The sequence below is a fragment of the Pseudopodoces humilis genome, chromosome 7 (genome assembly GCF_049639895.1).
Source record: "Pseudopodoces humilis isolate 2021_Gansu_Grassland_sample_001 chromosome 7, ASM4963989v1, whole genome shotgun sequence".
Taxonomy (NCBI): domain Eukaryota; kingdom Metazoa; phylum Chordata; class Aves; order Passeriformes; family Paridae; genus Pseudopodoces; species Pseudopodoces humilis.
The window spans coordinates 4953318-4980736 of NC_142206.1; the positions used below are offsets into that span (position 1 = coordinate 4953318).

Sequence of the window (27419 nt, forward strand, 5' to 3'; positions counted from 1 at the left end):
GGTCTGCTTCCCCCACCAGCTGCTGCTCCATTTTTCTCTATATTTGATGAATCGTCTACTTTGACAAATCAGAACATAAGGTAGAATTATTCAAGGCCTAGATGATTTCAGAGGGAAGGAAAACGGAAGCACCAAAGCCCTTGCTGTGGCAGCTGAAATAACTGTTTCTTGCAGGGATGTGTGGGGGTGTGTGTTGTGTTTTGTTTTGTTTATATTGGTATTTTTTATTTAATTACTCATAGGCCATGATGAGGAAATGCTCTTCTGTTCTTCATCTTCAACCTAGGAGTATTTAAACTGCTCTATAACCTTCCCTCATTCTGGAGAACTGTATCTGTGGCTTACTTTTAGTTCTGTAGTAGAAACTGGTTAACTGAGATGATCCATAGACTTAAACTCTAGGGAGGAATTTGTTGGAGCTGGGAAGCTGCTCCAATAAAAATGTAACTGACTGTAACTTCTTCTTAGTTGTTCAGCAGGTCGTAGCCGGAAAAGTGCCCGTCACCCTCTCGCTGTTCTTAAGCCTGTGGATTCTCTGAGTGCCAAGGAAAGCGCAGCAGCAGCAGCAGCAGCAGCCTGTGTAAGGAAACAGTTCAGCCCATGGCAGATTTCCTGCCCAGGAGACACCAGGGCAGCCTGTGCTGCTGTCACACTGAGTCAGCTTGGCTGGACTGGCATCACGTGTAAAAGCAAGGCTTCCAAAGTGCTGCCTGGCACGGCAGTAATGGAACAGGGGTGATGATGAGATTATACTGGAAATATCATCTTGTGGCTGTGGCTGCCTCGTCCCAGGAAGTGTTCCAGGCCAGGCTGGATGGGGCTTGGAGCAACGAGTGGAAGGTGGTGATGCCCATGGTGAGGGGGTGGAAGGCGATGGTCTTTGAGGTCCCTTCCATCCCAGACTGTTCTGGGGTTCTATGATAAATAGAGTTCATGAAGACTGAATGTCCTGTTCATGCTGGATGGAGGTGAAGTGGAAGAGAGGGAAGGGAAATATCCAGCTTTTAACTGAAGAAAAAATTAGTCATAAAATCTGCAGGCTTTCACTGTCTTTTTTGGGTTTTTTTTCAGAATGAGCTGAATGGAATTGAACGTTTGGCTGAGGATGCAATTGTGACAGGCTCCTACAAGAACAAGACCCTTTGTGCCAACCCAGAGGACACGTGTGACTTTAACAGGGCTGCCCACCTGGCCTCAACGCCCTTCCACGGGGTGGTGGCTCAGAGAGTCCCAGCTCCTGCTTTCTCTCAGAGTGAACTGAAGGAGGAAGATAGTCCGGAATCCAGGAGTGCACCTCAGACTCAGGAGACACCAGTGTGTGAAGGAGCATACACTGAAGCTCTCAGCGTAAAAAAACTGAGGTAATTAACAGTAAAAGAGCTTCAGCCCCTTCTCCTGCATGTCTTTCACTGTTGTGGTGTTGGTGTTGCTAAGGAAGGAGTTTTCTGAAAAGACCAGAATGCCTGGAGAGAGGCATTTCTTTAGCTCACGGTCCCCTTTGCCTTGAGCAGATTGAAGAGGTAATAGCAGTCCCCCTTGGCTTTTCAGCATTACTCCTGTGGGACTTAAGGACAAGTTTGTTTAACCAAATAACTTGCAGAGAAATTAATAAATGCATTCTGTCTTCATTATCAAACATGAAAAGCAGAATCACCACTTCCTTTTATACTTGCAGAGAGAAAGTGATTAATGGGACTGAGGATCATATTAATGCAGCCTTCTGTTTCTCTGAGCCACTGTGGGCGTGTCAAACTATTTATTATTAACGGATATCCAAAAAGTGAGGTTTTCTGTGATACGAAAACAGAACTCATCGCCAGTTTCATGAGGAGAGCGCCTCGGGAAAAATGACAGTATGAGTTTGAGTCAGAGAAATAACGTGGGGGATCATCAGATGCTAGCTGTTACCAGAAGAATAGAGCGGGAACACACGCGAGCGGGAAAAGGAGCGTGCCTTTTAGATGAGATTAACTGCGAGCGCATTATTTATAATATTACTTATTTTTTCCCGCCGGCGCTGCGGGTGAAGAGGAAACTACATTTCCCGTCATGCCCCGAGGCGACGCAGGACGGCGCCAATCAGGTGGGGCAGGGCGCGGCCAATGGGGAGGCGGGAGAGGTTTGAATTCCGAGGCGTCGCCGCCGTTACGGCTTTTGCGCTACTGGGGCCCTGTGTCGGTCCGGGCGGCTCGCTGGGAGCTGTGTGCGCTACTCCCGGCTGGGAGGGGTTCGTGGAACTGGGGCGGCCCCCGGTGCTAGAGCGGCCTGCGCTGCTGTGGTGTCTGTGAGCGGTGCGCGGCTCTGCTGTGGGGTGAAAGGTGTGCGGGGGCTGAGGGTTGTGGGGTCCCTGAGGGACCGAGGCGGCCTCAGGGGCTGTGAGATGCGCGGAGCTGAGGGCTGTGGGGTCCGTGAGGGGCGCGCGCGCCGCGGGCTGGGGGAGGGCGGCTCAGGAGTCTGTGAGGGGCTGTGTGCCGTGACGGGCCCTGGGGGAGCTGTAGGGTCCCTGAGAAGCTGCGAGGTGCTTGGGGCTGATGGTTGTGCAGTCCATAAGGGACTGAGGCGGCCTTCGGTACTGTGAGGTGCACGGAATTGATGCTTGTGGGGTCCTTGAGAGGCGCTCGGGGGTCCGTGAGGGGCTGAGGGGGGCTGTGGGATCCCTGTGGGGCTGATTAGTCGTAAGGTGTGTGTAGGGTTTGAGGCATTCCTGTGGGATGGAGGGGCTCTAAGTTGTGAGGTGCGCGGGTCTCTGAAAGCTGCAGGACTCGTGAGGGGCGGGCGGCTGAGGGCTGTGGGGTGCGCGGGGCTGAGAGGCGCTCGGAGATCCGTGAGGGGCTGTAGTTTGTGAGGAGTGTGGGGCTGTGGGTGTCTCTGGAGCTCTGAGGGGCTGAGAGCGGAGGCGGCCTGAGGGGCTGTGTGACATCCTTGAGGGGCTTTAGGGGATGAGGTACATAGCGCGGGTGGCTGTTGCGCTCGGAGCCGTATTTTTCCGCCCGGCACGGCGCTGGGGCTGCCCGGACAGCGCGAGGTGCCCGGACCCGGCGTGGGGCGGTGCGTCCCGGGGAAGCAGCAGCCTCGCCTCCCCTCGGTGCCAGCGGGGGTCCCCGCCGGGCAGGGGTTGAGGCTCGGCTGTGTCCCCCTTCTGCTGCAACCCCTCGCGTGACTGGTGAAGGATCAGAGGGTCCCGACTAAGGCTGGCTGAGACTCCCCGTGGCCGGAGCGCAGCCATCGGCAGCCCCCGTGAGGAGGGTGGGGGGTCTCGGGGCAGCGAAAGGAGCAATCACTGGGGAGGGAACTGGGTTAATCTTAGTGGCTTTTGCTGCCAAGATTGCCTTGCGTGCGTTTCTTCCTTGTCAAGATTGGCTCTTTTTTAATGTATTTCCCCTAGTGGGGAATTAAACGCTGAAGTCCCTCTAAAAGTTGTGTATCTAAGCGGTGTGTTTTGGCTGCAAAGAAAATTCGGGGTGAAGGGGATGAGGAAAGCCGTCTCTGTCAGGTTTTAGGTCAGTACCCAGCCTTACAGGTGTCGATTTCTTGTGAATGCAGGATTAAAGGAGAGGTGGTCATGTCCCAGGAGGACAGCCACGAGTGGGAGCTGAGCAAGGAGAATGTGCAGCCCCTCAGGCAGGGGCGGGTGATGTCCAGCTTGCAAGAGGCACTGGCTCAACAGGACTCCTCCAGCCACACTGCTGTGCAGCTTAAAAAACAGTAAGTGATGTTATAACAGCTCCTTTTCCCTTATCTTCCTCCCTTCTCATTTTATCTATATGTTCTTTAACTGTATTAGTCTCATAGGAATTAAAAAAAGGTATAAAATAAGTTTGATAACTGATGTCTGCTATTACCACACTCTAGAATTTTAGAACTACTCACTGCAGGTGCTGTGTAGTAGAGACTTCAACTTTTTAGGTTTGCAATGGAGCATTTAAACAGCAAATACTAGGGAGATTTAGCTGTGCTTTTTAATAAATAATTAACTCCTATTTTGTAATATGCAAGATAAATATACAGTGATACAAATGTATTTATTGGATGAATAATGTTATGTTTTAGGGAGTTTGAAGCAGAAATACGATTTTACTCTGGAGATGATCCTCTGGATGTGTGGGAGCGGTAAGTTTCCTTTTCTTTCAGAAAAAAGTTGAACAATCAGATATCCTTGTAAAAGCAAGGGAAACACATTCTAATTTAATAAGAAACTCATTGAAAGCTAAGTTCTATAGTTGTTTTTAAATATTAGATTATGTTTCAATGTTATGCCTATTTTTTTCTTAATGTATTTATATTTTATAGGTGCTTATTAAGAACTGACTTGCTATGAACACATTCTCTCTCTAGGTACATCAAGTGGACAGAGCAGGCCTTCCCTGGGGGTGGCAAGGATGGCAACCTTGCAGCAGTTCTGGAAAGGGCAGTGAGAGCCCTCCATGGGCAGCAGCAATACTACAAAGATCCTCGCTATCTTAATCTCTGGCTCAAGTTTGTGAGTGTTTTGGGAACATCTCTTGGATGCTGCTTTTCCTTGGGACCTTGTCATAATGTTTACACACACCTAAGCTGATTCTGGTGACGAGAGTCTTGTACAACAAGATGCTATATTAGATATATTTTTCTGCAAACATGTTACTCTTGAATTCTGCTTCTCATTTCCATTCCCATTTCTATTTTTTAGGGTTGTTCACTTTGGACAGCTACAAATGCCAGATATTTTTGTTTTGGAAAAGCTGCCTTGAATAAATAGAGTTCAAATATTTATTTATGGAGAAAGAGAAGTGGTTTAAAGATACAACATCTAAAATGTATTTGTCCTACCAGATATTTTAGCTTCTAGCCACATCCTTTTAAACTCTAAACCTTGCTAAGCGTGTTATGGTCCAGCCCTGTCTCTCTATTGCTATAATTTTTGTTGTCTACTTCTTTTCAAAGCAGCTTTTTCCCAGCTTTAGCTTGCTGAGCTAATTTACCAGCTCCAAAACTGGCAAGGAATGTGCTATACTTCATCTGAAGCTAAAATAACTGTTCATTCTCATGAATACTAATATGGTGTAATTCAATCATTGAATTACCTAACATTCAAATAAGAAATGATAAAATTCTGTGTACTGGCCTTACAGCTGCTCCTGTCAGATTAGTATTGAAGTCATTGGGGTCTTGCTGGAGGCCTTGAAATGCAGATTTTGACTGGGTCCCTCTGCAGTTCTGTGTCATTACAGACATACTTGGGTTGTTTCAGGGCGATTGCTGCAATGAGCCCTTGGATCTATACAGTTACCTGCACAGCCAGGAGATCGGCACCACACTGGCCCCACTCTACATCACCTGGGCAGAAGCACTCGAGGCCAGGGGCAGCTTCAGGAAAGCAGATCTCATATTCCAGGAAGGGCTCCAGCGCAAGGCTGAGCCTTTGGACAAACTCCAGGCTCATCACAAGTAAGGGAAGAACTTAGGTGCTTACCTGAATTCCTGGGATAGGGAAGGTTATCCTGACTTCTCCAATGTTTTTGTTCTAGGCAGTTTCAGGCCCGTGTTTCTCGGCAGACACTACTGGCACTTGAGGAAAGTCCTGATGGGGACAATATGGGGTTGCTGGAAATTGCAGAGCCTCAGAGAAGCTCACTGGCAGATCTCAAAGGCAGAGGGAAGAAGAAAGTGAGAGCCCCCGTTAGTCGTGTGGGAGATGCAGTTAAAGGTACATTCAAGAGCTAAAACAACTTGCTATTGGAGGAGTTTCATCTCTTTAAGATGAGATTTGCGATTGAATGTGACTGTTGAAGGTAATTGATATAAATCTTCTTGCTTGTAGCCATGAACCCAAACAGAAGCTGCCAGCCTCGGGCTCCTCTGCAAGTTCCAAATGCTCCAAGTTTTGCTGTGTTTGATGAAAATTCTGTGTCTGGACCCGAGATTCCCACACTTACAGCACAGTCATGGCCAGCACCTCCAGTTCCCAGGGCCAAGGAGAATGAGCTCAGCGCAGGACCGTGGAACTCAGGCAGGGTAAGGATGCTCAAAGTAAACGGGGGAAAGAGAGGAAGTTGTGTATAAGCTGATGTCTTCTAAACTTTGAGAGAGAGGTAGTGTCTCCTTTGCCTGTGGTTTGTGTCTATTGCAAATACAGATTTAATGATAGAATTGTGACATTGTTTGGGTTGGGAGGAACCTTACAGATGATCCAGTTTCACCTTCCACTAGCCCAGGTTGCTCCAAGCCCCATCCAACCTGGCCTTGGACACTTGCAGGGCTGGAGCAGCCACAGCTTCTGTGAGCAACCTGTGCCAGGGCCTCATCACCCTTCCAGGGAAGAATTTCTTCCCACTATCTCGTCCAAAGCCACCCGGCTTCGGCTTAAGGCCATTCCCCCTTGTCCTGTCACTGCATGCCCTTGTGAACGATCACTCTCCTTCTAATGAGTCCCTGGCCATGTGTACTCTGTTCAAGTTCAGCAAGCTGATATTGCTAGAATAAGGTTTAAAATCTCTGTGGAGTTTTAAAATCAAGAAATGAAAGTTCTTGCTAAGCAGAGGAATTGGCAGAGGTGGCCCGCTGAAGTGTTTGGAGGGCAGAAGAGGAATGTGAGAGGGAAAATGTTAGCCAGGGAAGGGGAGAGAAGCCAGGCCTTAGTTAAATCTGTAAGAAAGAAGCGTAAGAGTTGAATTATATTGGAAAATACAACCTGAAGGAAGACCTTGTTGTCTGTTTTGTGCAAAGAAGGCATGTACAGTGTTCTGCAAGTCTTGTTTTGAAGTGTTTGTGAGGAAAACAGAAGAGTGCAGATCAAAAGAATTCAAGTGCCGTATCAATGGAATATTTATCCTGGCAACAGGATGACAGAAAGTAGCTTCCAATGGCTTAAACTAAGCATCAAAAGCAGCAGCTATGCTACAGGTGTTTAGGGCTGTTCTAGAGAAGTGATGCAAGACATTGTCTGAAGGGAATCAATCCTGTGATTTGTTTCATAGGTGCTCAGTTAACCCCCAGTGTTGCCATGTTCCTTGTAGCTGAGAAAAGAAGAATAGAAAGTCACGAGATTGATGCCTGGAAACAGAACACCAACTGTTCCAGATCATGTTAGAATGATAATGTAAAAGCAAAGTCTTGAAAGCCTTGAGGTACCCAAAATGGGAAAAAAGAGCACTCAGAAATCAATGTTTAGAATTGATAGGATTGGGCAGTTTGACTATCTGGCCAATATTGTCCAATGAGAGCTGCAGTTGGTTAGGGTTAGGTAATCTCCTGCCTGGCTTCTGCCCTCCTCCCCTACCTTTTTTGTGCCAGTGATTACATGGTGCAGAATAAAATGTCCTTGGAGAAGTAACAGGCAAGACATAACAAAACTTGAGGAATGTGTCAATAAGTGCCTGTTCACTGTGGGAAAGAAAGGTGAGAAAGTACTGGGAGTTACACTGAGGCTTTTAACAGTCTACAGATCTACAAATAACATGAAGAATACATAAAAGCTGAAAACCTTAGGTATCAAGATGATGAAAATAATTTCATCTTCTCAGTATGGATGTTGTTTTAAGTGAAGCTTGGTAACAAAATCTGGAATGAGGGATGGATGCAGCCAGGCTAAAATTTATGGAAACTCCAGGAACGTTCTTTTCAGGTAAAAAGCAGTTTGGTGAAATGAATGGACAAGTTCAGTAAAGCACAGGTTTAATATAGCTGAGAAGAGTGATGAGGAATTATTAGTATAAAATTTCTTTTACCGGTCTCTTTGTGCTGCTTAAAACATTAATTCTCGTCCTCAAATGCTTCCATATTTCTTTTCATGTCTGCCCTTAGAGTAGTCTCTGCTCTCCTCTTAATGAAATTTCTTAGATTGAATGAAATAAAATATCCTGTTTCTGGCAGAAGATTTGAGGATGTTTAATTCCATTCCACTGAAGGGCAGTGCAAGACTAACCTTTGGTGAATGCTCTGAGTTACTAAAACCTGTACAGGGAAGAAGGGGTTTCTCTTACTGGTTTTAAGATGTCTCAGGAAGTAGTTTGGGAAATGATGGACAAGAGGAGTGAGTTTGTGAAATATTCCCACCATGTAACTTTTTGTGCTGATGAGTCTGAGGTAATTGAAATAGCAGATGAGAGTAGTGTGTTGTCAAACTAAATTACACCTATTCTTATAAATAATAGATCTTGGATGCTGTTAAGGTGCTGAAATGTTTGTGGTGCTGAAACGGCTTCTGATGGAAAAATTGAAAAAAAACAAACTCCAGGTCTGGTGGTTTTTCGTGGACAAGAGAATCTTAGAATCTTAGAATTATCTTTACAATCTTATCTTAGAATTGGGACAGTCTTGACTGTCAAAGGAGAAATGTGGCATCTGTGGAAAATAAGAAGCAGCTGGAATACCCAGCCTGAGCAGGATAATGTGTGTATATATCCCTCAATATGTATAAAACATTGCCTCAGGATAACAGGAACCGGGGCTGGTGAGGACACGCAGGAGGAGGAGTGTTCCTTGCCTTTTGGGTGCCAGTGTTCAGGTGCTGGGCTGTGCCTGTGTCAGAAGGGAATTCATCCTGGCAAAGTCTCCATCAAGTTTAATTTTCTGTAGAAGAAAACCTCCAAGTGAGCAGAAGATGAGGAAAAGGGAGATGCGGAGTGCAGAGGGGTGTGGGGACTGAAATGAATCCTGAAGTTGTTAATGTTGCCTTTCTTTCCGCAGCGTCCTCGCAGCACTGTGAGCTCTGGCTTGGAAGTGGCCCACCCCCTACCCAGTTTCACCCCCTATGTGGACGAGTCAGCTCAGCCACAAATAATGTGAGTCTTGAGTCTGAGACGGGAGATTGCATTTGGAATTCTCCAAGCTGCTTCCTAAAATTGGGACTTATTTTGCCAAGTACTTAAGCCTCTCCTAAGCTAGAAGAATTTAAAAATCTGTCAGCCTGGAAGCAATTAGTGCTGCAGCTTGATGACAGAGGCTTCAGCAGAGGTTGCATAAGGACATGGGAAGTGTTCAATGCTGCTCATGATGTGGAAGCCTATATCATATTTATATATGCTAATGAGTTTAATGGCTTAACTCAGTGTGTTTACACAAAACCACAAGCTACCTGTCTTAGGGTGCTGTTTGCTGTGAAGCAGCTCCAAATTGAGGCAGACTTGTGGCTGATTTTTTCTGTCTTGGGAACTCTGTGCTCAGCATATCTGGAGTTTTATTCTGAAATAAGCTATCAGAGTTGCCATGCCAACAGTGTTGCTTAGGTCATGGAGGAGTGAGTGTGCTGCTTGTACAGTGCTCCCTGAAATGCTGATAAATCCCAGGAGATGGGGTGGTTTAGTTAGAGCAGAGGAAAACACATTTTTTTGCAAGGTTGCTCTGCCTTTCTGTGGCTAAAGATGGCCAGGGAATAGACAGGCTCCTTGTGAGAGAGGAGTGGAAGAGGCTGTTTGGAATTGCAGACAGTTCCCACAGGTTGAATTGCATGGAATCAAGGAATGCTGAGGGGTGGTGAGCAGCACGGATTGCACTTGGGCTGCAGAATGGCTCTGACCTTGGCTGTGCCATCATTTAGTTGGTGAACGTGTAAAAACTGCATTCCTGTTTAAACTGTAAGATTGTTTCTTTCTCCTGAAAGTCACTGATGCCACACTGGTAAATCTCTTGGTATGTCTTGGATGAAGATTTGCTACTTGCAAAAGGCAGCAGCTTTGCAGAGCAGGGAGAGGGAAGGTGTGGGTAGAACTGAACACCAGGCTAAGTTAGTTCTGAGCAACTTAGGCAGAGTCTTGTAATGTAGGTTTAGATTATGTAGTTGAAATCTTAAAAGTAGTTTTTTTCTTTTTTTCTATCTTTGAATCAATTTCTTCATGATACCATGGTCACCTGCCAAATGTGGAAGTGTTATGCTGAAACTGTGTAAATGTGATGCAAATCATGCCATCAGCTTTCATCCAGGGTTCTTGGCAGAAGAGCCCTGTTGTTATCCTGGTATTGATACCCACTCTTCTGCAATAAAGCTTTAAAACCCCAGACATTAAGAACACCTGTTTGTCTCATGATCTCGCCAAGATGTGAGTTTATCCAGCTTAAGTCAGCTGGATTGCTGGTGTTGGCATTGCTTCTTCTCTCCTGAAATTAGCATGTATGTTTTATCTGGCCCAAGAGCTTCCATTTTTAAGTCCCTTTTCCTATGTGTCACTTTTCTCCCAGATAACCATCCTACAAACCAGAGTTTAGGGACTTGTCATGCCTGTGGTCACACAGCTCAATGGAACTAAATTGAACAGATCCTGCTTCAGGATGCATGACAGTTCAGACATCATAAAAATTTTATTTGCTTTTGACTGGACCTTATAAACACTTTAGGTTGGATTTGTGTTTTGTTGTTTTGTTTTGGTTACCACACAATTCTGAGTATGGTGGCCTTTAGTATTACTCATTCCAAGTTTCTTGCATATTTTTTCTAAGCACAGAACAGAATGTCTTTACACTACTCCAAAACCAGGTTCTGAAATTATCCCTGTTGTCTCCTGTGCCTGCTTTCCTGTGCTACTGTGAAGTTCTCAAAGCCCAAGTAATAAATTCCTGATTTTTCAGGACCCCCTGCAAAATTGAGCCCAGCATAAACTGCGTGTTAAGTACTCGCAAACCTGAGGAGCGGGAGGACCCACTGCAGCGAGTGCAGCATCAGCAGCAGGACGCTCAGGCAAAGAAAGAGATGGTGATGTACTGCAAAGAGAAAGTTTATGCAGGAGTTGATGAATTCTCTTTTGAAGAGATCCGAGCTGAAATCTACAGGAAGAAAGCGAGAAAGAAGGACGAAGGTATGTTCCAAAGTGGGCTGGAGCAAGTAAATCTTTTCAGATGGAATCATAAAATTGTATTTACTTCCGTCTGCTATTGCAGCTGCTTCTTTTTTCTACTGGAATAGTTGTTTAATTGCTGTGAGGTACAGAGACAGTAACCCATTCAACAGCTTTACATGGAAGCTGTGGGACAGGGAAATACCACCAGAAATTTCAACCCCTTGACAATTTAGGCTGCAGCCACCAATTGTATGTGAAATAGGCATCGGGCCTTAGAGGTCTTTTTTCCTTAGATGAAATACAAGCCATAGAAAGGAAGAAGGAAGAAATACAAAGGAAAATTGAGGAGCTGGAACAGAAGTTAAAGAAGAAAGAAGAGGACAAGCAGCAACAACCACATGAACAGGTATTGTCCTCATTGTTCTTTTCCAAGTAGCTGTAGTTTTAAATAAAAGTACCCAAGAAAGCCAAAAGGAAGCATTTCCTATATTCTAACACATTTTAAACCTCTTGTGAAAGAATTCTTCACTAGTAAAATATATTTTCTTTCTCTCCCTTCCTTCCCTGTTTCCAAAACAATGTCTTTATAGTAAGAATTTTCAATAATGAAACAGATTTGTGACTTTGTTGCAAACTATGTAACTGTTTACATATGTCCTTAACAGTTGAAGAGTAACTAAAATCTCCTATGAAAGTATAAATATGGTTGCAAAGAATAAATTACGCATTTTAATTACACTATGCAATAACAGTGGACTTTCTTCATGTAGATATGCTAAGTGCAAATAAAAGCGGCTAAAGGAAGCTATTATCTATCAGGGTTTTAATGAGTATGTGGGATTATCTTCATGCCTTTCAAACCTTTTTGCCTGGATTGTGATTCTACCACTGTAGAACTGAAATGCAGCTTTGTTTCCACAGGCAGCAGAGGTAATGGGAGCTTCCATACCTTTGGGAATGCAAGGATTTACTTTTTCCAGTGCAACTGAACATGGGGAGAAACAGCCTCAGTCACAAAGGTAATAGAGGGTTTTTTAGCCAGCAGGAAGAGCACTTGTGAGGCTATGTAGTTACGCCCAGTAACATGGATCACTAACAGCCTGTTTTGTCAGGTAGAATGGAATATAGCCTTGGCATCAAACTGTAACCAGGATCTGTGCTCTTTCTCCATGTGTTTGGTTATTTGTCTGAGGGAATCTTAACTTCTTGCAAGTGGCATTTGTCATCTTGGCTTGCCTTTTTTATAGAGTTTACTTACGATTTGTGAAGGTCTGTAGAATACAAACTTGTTTATTTTATCTTTTTTACAGTGAATTCCAGGTCTATGAAGATACTCAACTACATAAATCATCTTATTCTGAGGGTAAAGTAGTCAAGTTTTTACCATTAATGAGAAGGTTTTGTTAAAGGGCATTGTTGCATGAATACCAAGAAGGCAGCAAAATAAAACCCAAAGCTTAGGTGGATTAGAAGAATGACTGTGTGTGCTAGTAGTGCCATTTACCGTATTGAGCAGAACGTGGAGCATCTGAGAACTGCCACTATTTGAAAGGACTTACAAGCAAAAGAGCATTTTTCTTTCAGTAGCAGGAAAGTTTTCTTCCATCTTTCATGTTTGCAGTCTTACTGACATCTCAGAAGAGCTTAATGCTATCATTAGATTGACAACTACTTTTAAGTCCCTATTCCTCCTATGTTTTGCTAGGGGAATACAGCCAGAAATTGTATGTTGTTGATTTTGGTAAGTTTTGTTGGGAAGTACACATCCTGAAGAACTTTACTTCTGATTGGAGTTGACTCCTCTTGCTGTTGACAGAGGTTATCCAGACTCCTGATGTACCCCCAGATAGCCACAATGGAAATGTATTTTTAAACTCTAAGGAGGAACAGAGAAATGAGGGCAGTCTTGCAGAAAAGTGTACAAATTCTGAAGCACAGTCTAAAAGCCAGCAAGTTAGCTCACATAATATGGTGGTAAAGGGGTAGTTCATTAACCTGGCAAAACCAAGTTTTTTAAATAGGTTTCTTTATACACCAGGTCTGTAACTTCCTGCTAGGAACAGTGCTTTTAAGACTGGGTATTAACTATTTTAAGTAATGTTGTATATGCTATTTTGGAAGAACCGTGGATTTGATAGAACCTCTTGGTTTTTCTTTACAGATGTAGGTCTGCTTCCCCCACCAGCTGCTGCTCCATTTTTCTCTATATTTGATGAATCGTCTACTTTGACAAATCAGAACATAAGGTAGAATTATTCAAGGCCTAGATGATTTCAGAGGGAAGGAAAACGGAAGCACCAAAGCCCTTGCTGTGGCAGCTGAAATAACTGTTTCTTGCAGGGATGTGTGGGGGTGTGTGTTGTGTTTTGTTTTGTTTATATTGGTATTTTTTATTTAATTACTCATAGGCCATGATGAGGAAATGCTCTTCTGTTCTTCATCTTCAACCTAGAAGTATTTAAACTGCTCTATAACCTTCCCTCATTCTGGAGAGCTGTATCTGTGGCTTCCTGTTAGTTCTGTAGTAGAAACTGGTTAACTGAGATGATCCATAGACTTAAACTCTAGGGAGGAATTTGTTGGAGCTGGGAAGCTGCTCCAATAAAAATGTAACTGACTGTAACTTCTTCTTAGTTGTTCAGCAGGTCGTAGCCGGAAAAGTGCCCGTCACCCTCTCGCTGTTCTTAAGCCTGTGGATTCTCTGAGTGCCAAGGAAAGCGCAGCAGCAGCAGCAGCAGCAGCAGCAGCAGCCTGCGTAAGGAAACAGTTCAGCCCATGGCAGATTTCCTGCCCAGGAGACACCAGGGCAGCCTGTGCTGCTGTCACACTGAGTCAGCTTGGCTGGACTGGCATCACGTGTAAAAGCAAGGCTTCCAAAGTGCTGCCTGGCACGGCAGTAATGGAACAGGGGTGATGATGAGATTATACTGGAAATATCATCTTGTGGCTGTGGCTGCCTCGTCCCAGGAAGTGTTCCAGGCCAGGCTGGATGGGGCTTGGAGCAACGAGTGGAAGGTGTCCTTGCCCATGGTGAGGGGGTGGAAGGCGATGGTCTTTGAGGTCCCTTCCATCCCAGACTGTTCTGGGGTTCTATGATAAATAGAGTTCATGAAGACTGAATGTCCTGTTCATGCTGGATGGAGGTGAAGTGGAAGAGAGGGAAAGGAAATATCCAGCTTTTAACTGAAGAAAAAATTAGTCATAAAATCTGCAGGCTTTCACTGTCTTTTTTGGGTTTTTTTTCAGAATGAGCTGAATGGAATTGAACGTTTGGCTGAGGATGCAATTGTGACAGGCTCCTACAAGAACAAGACCCTTTGTGCCAACCCAGAGGACACGTGTGACTTTAACAGGGCTGCCCACCTGGCCTCAACGCCCTTCCACGGGGTGGTGGCTCAGAGAGTCCCAGCTCCTGCTTTCTCTCAGAGTGAACTGAAGGAGGAAGATAGTCCAGAATCCAGGAGTGCACCTCAGACGCAGGAGACACCAGTGTGTGAAGGAGCATACACTGAAGCTCTCAGCGTAAAAAAACTGAGGTAATTAACAGTAAAAGAGCTTAAGCCCCTTCTCCTGCATGTCTTTCACTGTTGTGGTGTTGGTGTTGCTAAGGAAGGAGTTTTCTGAAAAGACCAGAATATCCCGGAGAGAGGCATTTCTTTAGCTCAGGGTCCCCTTTGCCTTGAGCAGATTGAAGAGGTAATAGCAGTCCCCCTTGGCTTTTCAGCATTACTCCTGTGGGACTTAAGGACAAGTTTGTTTAACCAAATAACTTGCAGAGAAATTAATAAATGCATTCTGTCTTCATTATCAAACATGAAAAGCAGAATCACCACTTCCTTTTATAGTCATAGGCTTCTGCATTTATTTTGACAATATAAAATGTGTTTTGTGCTTGTAGTTTAGTTCTTCTACAGAAAAAAAAAGTTGGAGAGGAAAAAAAGCCTTTTTGGCATTGTGAAGAAAAAACACCTGTTGTATGGGAGTTTCTTAATCTTGAACTATGTTGTATTTGCTGGCTCTTAGGATGTAAACATGTCTACCATTCTGAAGGTGTTTTTTTTCCAAGTGGTTCCTTGAAAACCCTGCTGATTATAATTAGGAGGAGATATTTCCCACCCAACCCTTCACTGCTTTGAAAGCACTGAAATTTTGTAGCAAAGGAAGTGATAAATATTCGGGATGTCTTCTGTTGTAGCAGGTGAATTTGGTGGAAGAGAAGATCAAAAAAATTATCAGTAGACTTGAGTATAATCAATCATTAAAACTGAAATGAAGCTCTGACATGACTTCTGGCTTTCTGCTAGGGATGGGAAAGAATTTCTTCATGTTAATTAAATCTGGGTGTGCACAGTATCCTCTCCTAGGCCCCGGGTTGACATTATCTACAACTTGTATCTTTGGGAAATCTGAGTAGTTGATGGCTTTATTTGCAGCCCGATCATGGAAGCAAGCCTGGAAGATACTCGCTCATCAGGTTCTTCAGTCTCAGGAGGTTCTCTGTCCTCTGTTACACAAATGTCTGCTATTAAATATCTGCAGATCAGTGAGAAACTGGAGCTGGCTCAGAGCTTGCCTGTTGAAGTGGTTACTGATTCTGGAGGTGGAAACATTACTGGTTAGTACTAACCTGACTTTCACTCACAACAAATAACTTGCAGCTGTCACGAAACGTGGGGGTTTCCTGTATCCCACTCTGCTTTGTGTGTTTCCCATTACTATGTGACTGAACTTGTCTCCCTTGTCTGCAGCAGTAGTGAGGTGCAGTACAGGATGCTTGTCAGCATCCCTAGCATGTCAGTATTAAGGTGACAGAGAAGTTATTTAGGGTAGTAAAGCAGGCAAGTTTGTAGGAGTAATGAGGTCAAATTCCAAAATTAAAAATTTGGACTGGATGGCAGTAATAACTTCTAAGGTAGCTTTGTTTTGGTTTGTCTTTGTTTTTTCTCTGTAATCATACTGTGTGTCTCCTGATGTGCTGATAAGCTACTGCTTCGAAAAGGATGAATACGAATTTGGAGTCTAGTGCAAGTTGCATAATTTTGGTTTAAATTTACTTTTTAACTATACTGTGAACTGTTCTGCTGCTTCATTGTATTCTTCTTATTCCTATTGAGGGAAAACAGTACTGGTACTTAAATAGTCAATTTCTTTGCTTATTTTTCTTCTAGTTAAAGGCCCTTGTTTTAAATATTTAGATTACAGTTATCGGAAATGGTAGCAAAAAGCCTTCAAAACCTGGCTTGTGAATTAGATGATGGTTTTCACGGTGTTTAACCTGCTTTAATTCCTTTGATTTTGCTTTGTTAGAATTGTGTATTTGAAGACTCAGTGTATCTACTCTGGAGAGTTATGTTCTCATGTGCTTGCAGACTAATTTGATGAAGCATGCTTGTGACTTGGAATAAAAATACAATTAGAAGTGATGTCACTGAAATAGCTGGGATATGATAAAATCTTTGTCTTGTTTTTATCATATGTACTAAACTTTAGAGCAAGATGGGAAATCTCTTCAGAAAAAAAGAAAGCATTTGTTCAGATGTTTTAATGGTCTTTTCTTAAGCTTTGGATCTCTCCAATTGCTTTGTTTCTTGATTTCTGCACATCTTGCTTGAACTGCAGCTCTCACCCTGGGTGTAGTAATTCTTAATACTGTGTAAAGAGTAAAAATTACTTCAGATGTCTGTCAGTTTACTCCTGCAAAATATGTCAGTAAATTTCCTAGGTTTGTGATGGCAAAAGCTTGGAACACATTGTAGCCTCTGCCCTACACTGTTTCATAGATCTTTTACAGACCTGCTTTCTGAGCAGAACTTACTGCAATGCTTTTCAAATAAGTATGGGCATTACAGCAGATGGTCTGGTTCTTACCTGTGTACTGTGAAAGTTTAAAATGTTCTCCCTCACTACAGCCATAGCATTTGGGAGAACGCAATAGAGGCCATCTAGTTCTTGTGTTTTATCTCAAATGATCAAGCATAGTAAACACTTGAGGCTACCTTGATATTTTACAGATCAACTCATCTATTGAATGACCATATGTTCTGTTATGAAGGAAAATGAGTCCAGTCCTACAGGTGTCTTCCAGGAGCTAAAAGCCATTAAATTCTTAACATTACAGTGGGCAGCAGAGTTGGAGTCCAACTTTTTCTTTTTCTTACATAAAACCTCTGCTGTAATCAAAGGACTAAATTTCCCTAAACCCCATAATGCAAAACCCCCAAACTAATCACTTTCTCTGGGCATAGATTTAAAAAAGGAGTGTTAATTTGCAGAATGAGTTTGAATTCTGTAGTGGCTGAAATAATTCAGACCTTTGTCTCTTGTGAAAGGTAAGTTTTGCATGATGCTACAGTAAAACCCTTGACACCTCATGATAAAAGTCTGTCAGGGAGTTTTAAAGACAAGGGTCACATTGACTTCCCAGAGCTATTGGAAAGAGATGAGTTGACTTGCTAAGAGATGAATAGTAAATCAGAATGTGGATCAAAAGTTCCTAGTATCCAGGTTACTTTTACTGACAGATATAACCAAGAGAGTTGCAGAGAGTTAACACAATTTCAGCTCATCTCTTCATGTTGTTTGTTTTCTCAGGGGATGATGTGGCTCAATTCCTGTGGAGCCCTGAACAGCGTAAAAAGCTTTTAGGGTCTGTGCTATCATCACTGGTTGCTTCTCCAGATTTTCACTTGGAGACTGGAGCTGTGCCTCACATGGAGGTTGAGAAAGATGTTGAGCTGGGTAAGTGTGCCAGACCCTCTGCAGTGCACAGTTTGTGTTCTAACAGGCTTGAATTTATGGTTCATATTTACCCTCTTAATTTTTTATATGGTGCAGGTGGGGAATGACTTGGGAACAGCTATTTACTGTGACAGCTTATGAATGTAAACTTTTAACACAGGAAATGAGACTTACTGCATCAAAATGGAATACTGGAACAATGAAGAATACAAGATGTTTTTTGCCATTCCAACTGGAAGCATTTTCCAGTGGGATGCAAAGGGATTTGCGATAAAGGTAACACACATGATGGTTATTGTACAAGAAGTGTGAACTGGTAAAATCTCATCCATTAATATAAACTCTTAATTTCTGAATTGCATACAAGAAGTTTGCTACTTCAAGTCCTCTTCCTAATTGTGGATCTAGATTAAAAGTTTCTGACGGTGAAAAATGTCTTCCTTGGTCAAGTGGGAGGGGAGAAAAAAAGAGGATGAGAAGAATATGCAAATAAGCAATTTTCACTTTATTCCAAAAATAAATGTTCTTCTTGCATACCTTCTTGTAGGTGTATTCTCAGCCTGTGCCTTGGGATTTTTATATCACCCTTGAGTTACAGAAGCGTTTGAATTCTGACTTTGACCAGAGCTTCAGTGAGAATTGCAGCTGTTACCTGTACCAGGATGGCTGTGCCATTGTACACAAGGATACAAATTGCTTCACGCTCACGGTCAGTAACAGACAGAGCAAGGATAATTGGAGGCTCCAAACTCCTGCTTGTGTGCCAGTAGTGAGTTTGGAGTGGTGTTATGCTCCTTGCTGAAGAGCTGCTCCTGTTTAATCCTGCACTACAGATGCTCTGGTCTTTATCTGTGTACAAATCAGGGCTGTGCCTCAGTTGAGTCTGGTTTCTCATTCATAGATCATGTGCTTCTCAGAGACAATCTTGAACCAATTTTTCACATTTTCTGTCTCTGTGAGTCATAAAGGACTGGAGCCAAGAACCACATGTTATTCCACAGCAAAATTTGTATCCAAAGCTGTTGTTTAACTTGACCTCTTTCAATACATTCCAGTCAGCTACAGCAAAGTCATAGCAATTAATGTCTTAATCTTGAATGATTCACACTTAAAGTCTTGCTAGTGCATTTTGAATTGTTGGATACTGGAAATAGGACTAAAATTGTGATTTCAGTATTCAGTTCAATTTCCCCCTCCTTTGGATCTTTTGTCCAATTTTGGACAAAATAATATTGTTTCCTAGCTTACAGTTATTGTAATTTTGTCTGGGCAAAATGTGATTATACTGAATTTAAGGTGGGATTGTTACCTCTGCACAGATGAATAATGAAATGAAAGGTGAGCTATAAATATTTCACCTAATCTGAGGTAGAAGGGTACAGAGATAGATGTTTATTGTCTTTTCAGGATATTCTCCGTGACCGCAAGTTCATCACAAAGGAAATAATCTTCTTGGTTGTTCATGATCTTCTGCATGTGGTGGAGAAGCTGCACAAAGCAGAGATTGTCCATGGAGATCTGAGGCCAGAGGTGTTGTTTCTGGGAGACAGGTTTGTCTCTGCCTATGAATATGGGAGGGTACAGAACAGTCATTTCAGCTACAGCTCCCATGCTGCTGTAACTTTTCCCCTTGAGCTGGTGTTCTGAAGTACTGAGACCCTGAGCAACAACAGGCTCTGAGGCAAAGTTGACCTCTAGATAAACCTTCCAACCAAATGTTATATTTGCATCCACTCATTAACAAAGAATCATTAGCAATATGATCTATCAGAATAATCTGACTTACTGTTGACACATGTATTCACCTTCCTGTATATAGAAACCAGATAAGGCTACACCTGGGTTTGGGGTTGTAGGAGCAAATGCAACTCCCTGGGTTGTTCCCTGAGCCCTGGCCAGGCTTTGGGAGGAAGCCAGGAGGAGGCTGACCCCAGATGTTCCTGCACTGGAAGTGCTGTGAGCTTGTTTATTGTACCCTGTCCCAGCACAGTCAGAAGCCTCTTTGCCTTCGGGTGGATGCACCCATTGGAATTCCCAGTTCTGGGAGGGGCTCTCCAGTGCTTGGCTGTGACAGGAGCTCCCCAGCTGCTGTGCAGCTCTGGAGGATGGTGAAGTCTTAGGGCAACTGGTGCTGTATCTTAATTTCTGTAGGCAATTTTTAGTAGCAATGATGAGGTGCATTGCTGAGCTTCTCCTTGTGTAATTCTTTACAATCTTGCATTATAGAAAATGACACTATTCCTTAAGTTGGTTTCTGTGCTTCTTGTGCTGAACCTGCCCACTGGCAAAACGGGCCTGATTTTACAGTCCAGGTATTTTAGGCTCCAGTGCATTCTGATAAAAATGAAAATACTTAATTTAGGAATAAAACTTCCTGTAGAAGCAGTATATATGGATGTTGTAAAACTTATGCTCAACAAAATGATTTTTCAATTACCTATGTTTTTAAGCTTCTGCTTTACCAAGGTTCTGGACCACCAACTCGATATGGTTCGTAACTTGCCTTTACATATCTGTAACCCATGAAATTAGAAGACATAAGACAGGTGGGACTGGAATATCCAGATACCCTAAACAAAGTGTTCTGCTTCCTCTGCAGTCCAGCTTGTACCTTGATGCATAGACCTAATTTTATTCTTTAAGCTTTTTTAACATAACGTGGGAAAAAGTTGCATATCCCTTGAAATGTGATCTGTGAACTGAATGTGGTGGTCTGGAAATAAAATACCAGCTTTTCCAAACCATGTTAGAATGATAATATGAAAGCCAGCCTTTACTCAAAGGTTGTGTGCATTCAGGTACACAATATGGTGAAAAACAGTGCCTCACATTAGATCCTTGCAATTGATAAGATCAGGCAATTATAATAACTGGCCAATATTGTCCAATCAGAGGAGCAGTTGGTTAGGTAATCTCCCACCTGGGTTCTGCCCTCCTACCTACCTGTATTATGCCTGTGATTATGTAGAACAAAATAAAATGTTTTTGGAGAAGTAACAGGGAAGACATAACAAAATTTTAGGAGTGTGTCAATAAGCACCTGTTTATTGTGGGAAGGAAAGCTGGAAAAGTACTGGGAGTTACACTGAGGCATTTAACAGTCTACAAAGCTACAAATACATGAAAAACACATAAAAGCTAAAATCTTTGGGCATCAGTGGGAAGCCAGCATCCAGAATGTCTAACGAATCAGATCTAATTCCATTACATAAATTCACTGTGGCTGTTTTTAGTTATCACCAATATGTTAAAAACAGCTATTAAATTTAAATTTACTTTGAGCCTACGGTCATCTAACATGCATACTCACTATATATTTTACTTATAATTTATTTGTGATTATTTTATTAATAACTTATTTACATTGTTAATTATAAATTACATACCTGTACTAAGCAAGTTTTAATATTTTCTTCACATCCTGCAATGGGTTGTCTCATACACCTCTTGGTGCTGCATCCTATTTTGGAAGTCACTGATCTTAACAGTGGCTTGATGGACTTGGATACCTCCTGCTGGATTTCTCTGTGGCAAATACAAAACAACTGCCAAAAAAGTTAAGATGATTGTGTTTTTTAGATAGCAAAAGGACAAGTGCATAGTATAAATTACAAAATAAGCTCACAGCATACAAGTATGTAAGAAGAGTAGTAGTGAGAGCTATGTGGATGTTGGCTTGGCAGTTGTTGATAGAGATACTCCTCCCTGCCCTTCTGGTTTGTCCTCCCTCACCTGGAGACTAGGAAAAGTTTGTGAAAGTATTATCAAGCTTATTTTTTTTTTATCGAGTATTTTGAGATCTAGAAGGAGAGGGAGAAGTGCAAAACATTACACAGATGCCAAATTGATTCTTGCATTTTTACTTTTATCTATTTTCTATATTCTTTACATATGCATATTTGTAGTTGTGTAGCCTATTATTGCAGTTGTAGCTAGCATTTTACCTACTCTGTTAGAAAGACAAAATAAATTCCCCAGTGGCTCCAAGCCCTGGAGTCCAAGGTTAGCCTCTCTGAGAGCTCTTCAAGACACATTTTCATATACAAAGTTTAGTTCCTATCTGAGGGGGGTGGTTCAGAAAAGAGTAGAACCGGGGGGGAATTACCTCATCACATATGTCTCTAATTGGGCATTCTTTTCAGTTATGCTAATTTGCTAAATATATAAAAATTGAATATGCTTTGTTATGTGTGCATCTTTGGCAGTTTTCATCTGGTGTGTTGTGCACCATAAAGATCCTTAAAAAGGTAACCCCTTTTTATCACCTGTCTGGCTCATAATTTCAGGAGCAGTGAAAAGGCATTACACTATTCCCACAGTCCACAAACTTTGTTTCAGATAACTGTGACAAATACAAAATTAGCATCATCCTCAACCCTTTATTGTTTCCTGTTGCTCACTGTAGAGAAAGCAGTATCATCCCTAAGCTCCCTGCTTTGAGCCCTTGCCATCCAGGGCAGCCCTTGCAGCAGTAGTTCTGACAGCAGCCATCAGAGGGGAGCATTGACATGGCTAAGACTCACCTTCACTGTGCTGTTAAATTTAATTCTTAAAGAAAGAAAAAGTTTGTTGGCTTGTCTGCTGCCTCATGTGCTTCCTCTGCTCAGGATCTGCGATGCGTTTTCTAATGAGGAAGTGCCAAATGCTCTGAAAGTGGTGGATTTCTCTCACAGTCTGGATTTGAGGGTAATGCCTCGAGTCAGCTTGCCCTACAACTTTCCCACAGCTCAGACCCCTCATGGACAACAGCTTCTGGCAGAAAGTTCTCATCCTTATCAGGTGAATCTCTGTTTAGCAGGACATCTTAATTTCTTTCCTTTTCAAAACCCACTTTCTTAAGTTAAAATTTACAGGTGCTGTGGAAAGCTCTGATGAAATACTGAATAAAGAGAATTTTGCATTTGTTGGAATCTGGCATTAAGTCAAAGGATTAGCAGTGCTGTTCAGTGACTGTAATTACTGTATTTATTTAGAAACCTACAGTGAAAACAGAATTTTACCTTTTGAAGTTTTCTTGCTCAACAGGTCCCTAGAAGATTCTGGTGCAAAGATGGTTTCAACTTAAATGTATGAAAGAAGTAAGAGCAGAAAGTGATAGACATTGAACTTTGTGATGTTTGTTGTGATTACAGGTAGACTTGGTTGGCATTGCAGATATAGTCCATTTGATGTTGTTTGGAGATCATATCCAGGTCTATCAGGAGAATTCCATCTGGAAAATCAGCCAAAACTTAACAAAGTAAGTCCTTTTGCAGAGGGGGGTGCTGGGAAAGAAGAGACATCTAACTTCATTTACTTTATAGTGATACTATCTTCAGACCTTAGACCATACTATCTTCAGAGCTTAGAACATACAATAACTGCAGGCTGTTTTGGCCAAAAAGTGTTAGTTTTGTGGAGCCTGAAATTGTGAAGCTGTTGGACTTGTTCACTGATAGCCTCAGCGCTGTGTAGGAGACAATTTTAAGTTGAATATGAATAATCTGGTTGAGATGATTTTTCTTTTTCCATCCTTTCAGATGAGACTGACTTAGTCTCTGCACCTTACAGATCAAGCTTGGAGAAGTTTGTTAGTGGGTGGGTGGTGAGGGGGGCAAAGATCACATGAGCATGTTAACTCAGAAATGGATTAGTTTGGCTTTCTGCTTTGCTTTTTTCTTTTTTTTTTCTTCATTCTACTAAATCACTAATGGCAGGGTGTAACAGTTGTAAAAACAGTACACTTGTACAGCAAAGAAGAAAATTTAAAACTGTCATCTAAGATGTAAGTGTGCAAACAGCTGCTTTTTTAAAGCTTCTGTTTGTCTCAGGTATTAAATTCTACTGCTCTCTTTTAGCCGTGTGTTTTGGCTATAAGTCTGCTCTGCCTTCCCGTGCCCTTTGTTTGTTCTTAGACTGAACACTTGTTTATTTTGTTAGGCAAATACTGCAGGTTTTTTGCCTTGGCATTTCATAAGGATTTTCCAGAACTCTGCACTCATGACAGCAGTTGCTGGACAGGTGTCTGATTCAGATCACAGATCACTCCTAGAATCATTGCTTTAAGAAAACCTACTACCAGCATGGGAGTTGTCCAGTTCCCTAGCAACCTGCACTGCTTACATCTCCCAGTTTGTTGTATTTAGCCTTTGGAAAAAAATCCAATCTTCTTAAACTGTGTACAGAGGAAAAAATTTTATTTTTTCTTTTTTTTTTTTATCTTTACTGGGTATATATCTGTTTTTCTACTATGATATCCTTCATTTAATTCTGCAAGAGATTAAATGAAACTACTGCAAATGAGCTGCATAAGGCCTGAGTTGAAAAGTCTGGGACATGGTGTCAGGGACCTGATCAGGATGTGGGTATGGGAAAAAGAGCAGTAACTGTCTGGATAACTGGAACAGGAGGAATTGTAAGTCTGAATTGGGAAGGATAGGGCTGGCTGTCAGCGGAGTTTGGAGGGGAGAGGTTAATTAGAAAGGAATTGTAGTCAAAGCTGGGGACGCTGGATTGTAAAAAGTAGGATTTTGGCCCGAGGTAGAACTTTGAGGGAGACTTGAGGAGTGAGACCTGTGAAGGGCTAGAGGAGACACAGCAGGAAGAAGGTAAAGGCTGGGCATGAATTCTGTGGAGCTGGAACCAGGCTATAATAGCTTCTTGCTCACCTGCGTGCATCAGTTCATAATTTGGGAGTTCAGAGTACAAATAAGGAATTTCTTTGCCACCCTCTTTTCTGCTTTGCTTCTGAAAGTGTTTTAGACTTATCATTCATCACCTATACTTACTTTTCAATGTAAGTTATTCCAAGAAATGTCTGCACAGGTGCTTTAGTTACACATTGTACTGAAGTCTTATGTCAACAGTGTAAATGAGGCATTTCATTATGTGGGAATAAGGAATTTGCACTGAATCCATTTCCATTCATCCATGGATCTTTTAGTCCGTCTGGTTCTTATTGATTGATGACACTTCCTCTAGTCAGTTTGAAACTTTCCACTAATCTGTGACAAGCAAATCAACTGCTGCAGGGAGCCTTCCTCCACCAGAAGAGGCTCTACCATTAAGTATTCCCTGGGAGAAGAGCTGATGGAGATCAGTTTTGTTCTTCATCCTTTGCATACAGCCATGTGTGCTGGTGACACTTGTAACACTCCTGAAGACACAGGATCCTTCTTCCTGATGCTTTTAGTAATTCTACTTTTGTAAAGATGACATTGCTTCCATCCTTTGTGTTCAGAGTTCTCCAAATAATTTGGAAAGTGATATTTTTATTTTTTTTTATTTCTTTGAATTTCATTTGAGTTTGGTTGGTTGGTTGTGTTTTTTTGAGGGGGGGGTTTTGGGGGTTTGTTTGTTTGTTTGTTTGTTTTTTGGTTTTTTTTGTTTGTTTGGTTTTGTTTTTCCAAGGATTGTATTGACAGAATAACTTTCCTCAAAAAAGGTTCTGAGAATTCAGATATTGACAACTAGAAAGAAGGCTTCTTACTAGAAGGCTGACTGGTGTTAAATACAACCACTATGACCCTCTTATCTTAAGAAAGCTTTTTAAACAGGACTTAATTATTTTTATTAAACAAAGGTAGATATAGCAGAATGATTGCAAGAGCTACTGATTTTACTACCAGTTCAGCAAAATACCGAAACCATGGGGAATTGCAGGGCAGAGCACAACATTTTTCTTCCAAGGTCAATGGCGTTCAATAAAATAGAACCCATTTAAAAGGTGACAGAATGAATGGAAAGCACTGAAACACTGTGGTAGAGATTTAGGAGAAGGTAGAATGTAAATTCTGATCAAGTTGGTTTTTTCACCTCTGAGTATATGCTGACAGCCTGTTTTTCAGGGGAGGAGTTTTACCATTATTAAAGAATGGATGTGGTGATTTTTTTTCTGTTTTCACTGTACTATTTTAGGAAACTTCATCTGTGCAGGTTTATGTGAGGCAGGATATAGAAGCTGTGTTTGAATTTTTAGGACTATTTTTGTCACTCAGAACTCCTTACACTACACCTCCTTACCAACACTATCTCCTCTGCCACATCTCTTGCTCATCTAATCCCACTAAGAAAATGGACTCAAGTCTTGCGTATTTTTTTCTTGGTTAGGTTCTGCACTGACTTAATTATTTTAGCAAATATAAGAGTTACCAGTGAAATAGTACAGGCTGGATTCATTCTGAGACTGGCTGCTGCTGTTTTGTGAGTCACTTAGATAAAGCAGAGGCAGATAATTTGTTTCAAAGCCACTGTAACTCCTAGCTCCAGGGAGAAAAGTGCTTCAGTAGTCAGTAGCTGTGCAAGACTGAAGAACAAAGGGTTTGCTCTAATATCAGTTTTCTGAGACTCAAATGAGTCACTTAAGCTTTTTATTCATGTTGTGTGGGTACATCTGGGAGAGGGGGGATTTATTACTATTAATTGTCTCCAAAATGTTATCTGTACAGAAGTCTGGCAGATGGAAGGCAGGGAAAAAAGGAAGCAAAATTGGCTCTAAACCACCTTTTACTATATATATATATATTTTTTTTTTTTTTTTTTTTTTTAGTTTTTCTTGCAGCTTTCCTGTAATATTGCCCTGTTAGCTTGCAAGTGGGTAAATAAGATTTACCTCTGCCCTTTATTCATGAAAGGAGTTTCCCAAGTTGTTTGATTCAAAAATGTTCTTGATAATTTCTCTAAACTTAAAACTGACATGGCTTGGTGTGAATGGTGGTAGTGGTCAGATATACTAGAAGAGGTAACTGTATAAACAGTTGGTTTAGACCTTTGTAGCTACTATCCAGAAACTTATTGGAGAAAGAGAATGGGGTTCATACATATAAAATGAACAATACATTCCTAGTTTTCCTTTATATTTACTCTTGTGAGTGAAATTATTATCATTTCAGGTGTGGTTCTCGTAAGATGTTTAGTGCTGAATATCAATAGAGACCCTGATAGACATGTGTGTGTTGTGTACTGTTCCACTAAACACTGCTCTATTTGTTTTAGGACCCCTGACAGTGATTTCTGGAGTAAACTTTTTGAGAGAATTCTGAATGCAGATGGCAAGTCCACAGTACCTCTGCTGAGTGAGTTGAGAGGGGAAATCAGTGAAATGTTTGACAGCTCTTTCAAAGAACGACTTTTGTTGACCTTAGCTGCTGTGGGAGAAACTTTCCTCCTGGTGAACTTCCAGTGACTTCATAGAAGAGAAACACATTTTGTATTCTAGAGAAGAATTTGTTGTTGCTTTCTTATATTTTCAAATGTAAACATGAGAGTGATTGGAGCCATTTCTGCAATACTTCACATGAGACTTGCTCAAGAATGTTTCTATTGCATGAGTGCATGGAAAACCTCCTGAGCCTCCACATGAACCTTTCTGTGTTGGGGCAGTTTGCGAGAAAAAATTGTTTGTCTTAACTGCCACCTGCCCTTCTTGTACAGCTCCTTAAAAATTTAACACCTAACTTGCACCACACTCTTTGAAATGTCTTTGTCTTGCATTCTGTTGGTCTTTTAATTTGTGTTTAATCAATAAAGTTGTGTTTTGGTAGCAAGTGTCGCATTTAACATTGCTATCAAATGGTTTCAAAAGATTTCATTTAGAATCCATGCCAGGAGTGCTGCTGCATGGCTGGGAATATTTTGTGGCTGCTGGATGCAAAAGCCCCCCTCATTTGGTGGCAGCTTTCATAATCACATGGGATTTCCTGGATACTTGATTACAACTTGAATGATTCTACTCCTGTGCTCTTGTAGAATGTTGTCATAAGAAGAAGTAGATGAAGTCATGAGTGGAAAAGCTGCACACATAAACCTTTTTGCTTCTTAAGGCAAGAGATTTTTTTTCTTTTGCAAGGGCTGGAGTTCCTGACTGGATTTGAGCATCCCTGAAATCTCAATTTGCCCTAAGTGAAGTGTTGGCAGGCTTTTGTGGTAGGTTTTGTGGATAGTGAGATGTGT

The 27419-nt window shown here is 42.0% G+C and overlaps 1 protein-coding gene across 5 annotated transcripts; it reads left to right on the forward strand.

Annotated features, from left to right (window-relative positions):
* BUB1B (BUB1 mitotic checkpoint serine/threonine kinase B) lies at window positions 1-27013 on the forward strand. Of its 5 annotated transcripts, none has more exons than XM_088058215.1 (25): window positions 1-186; window positions 480-580; window positions 1072-1361; window positions 3544-3705; window positions 4051-4110; window positions 4336-4480; window positions 5231-5427; window positions 5508-5686; window positions 5801-5994; window positions 8668-8762; window positions 10543-10769; window positions 11045-11157; window positions 11673-11770; window positions 12062-12114; window positions 12913-12997; window positions 13386-13506; window positions 13998-14287; window positions 15185-15366; window positions 17343-17489; window positions 17650-17765; window positions 18037-18198; window positions 18897-19039; window positions 22097-22268; window positions 22622-22728; window positions 26463-27013. In XM_088058215.1, the coding sequence occupies exons 1-25, from the start codon at window positions 177-179 to the stop codon at window positions 26650-26652; spliced, it is 3639 nt and encodes a 1212-aa protein (XP_087914341.1). In that variant the 5' UTR covers window positions 1-176; the 3' UTR covers window positions 26653-27013. The 5 variants fall into 5 exon arrangements, with proteins under 5 accessions (XP_087914341.1, XP_087914345.1, XP_005529195.2 ...); XM_088058219.1 differs by having other exon boundaries at window positions 1-80; window positions 469-580; XM_005529138.3 differs by lacking the exons at window positions 1-186; window positions 480-580; window positions 1072-1361 and adding an exon at window positions 2134-2318.
* Window positions 27014-27419: the final 406 nt, after the last annotated feature.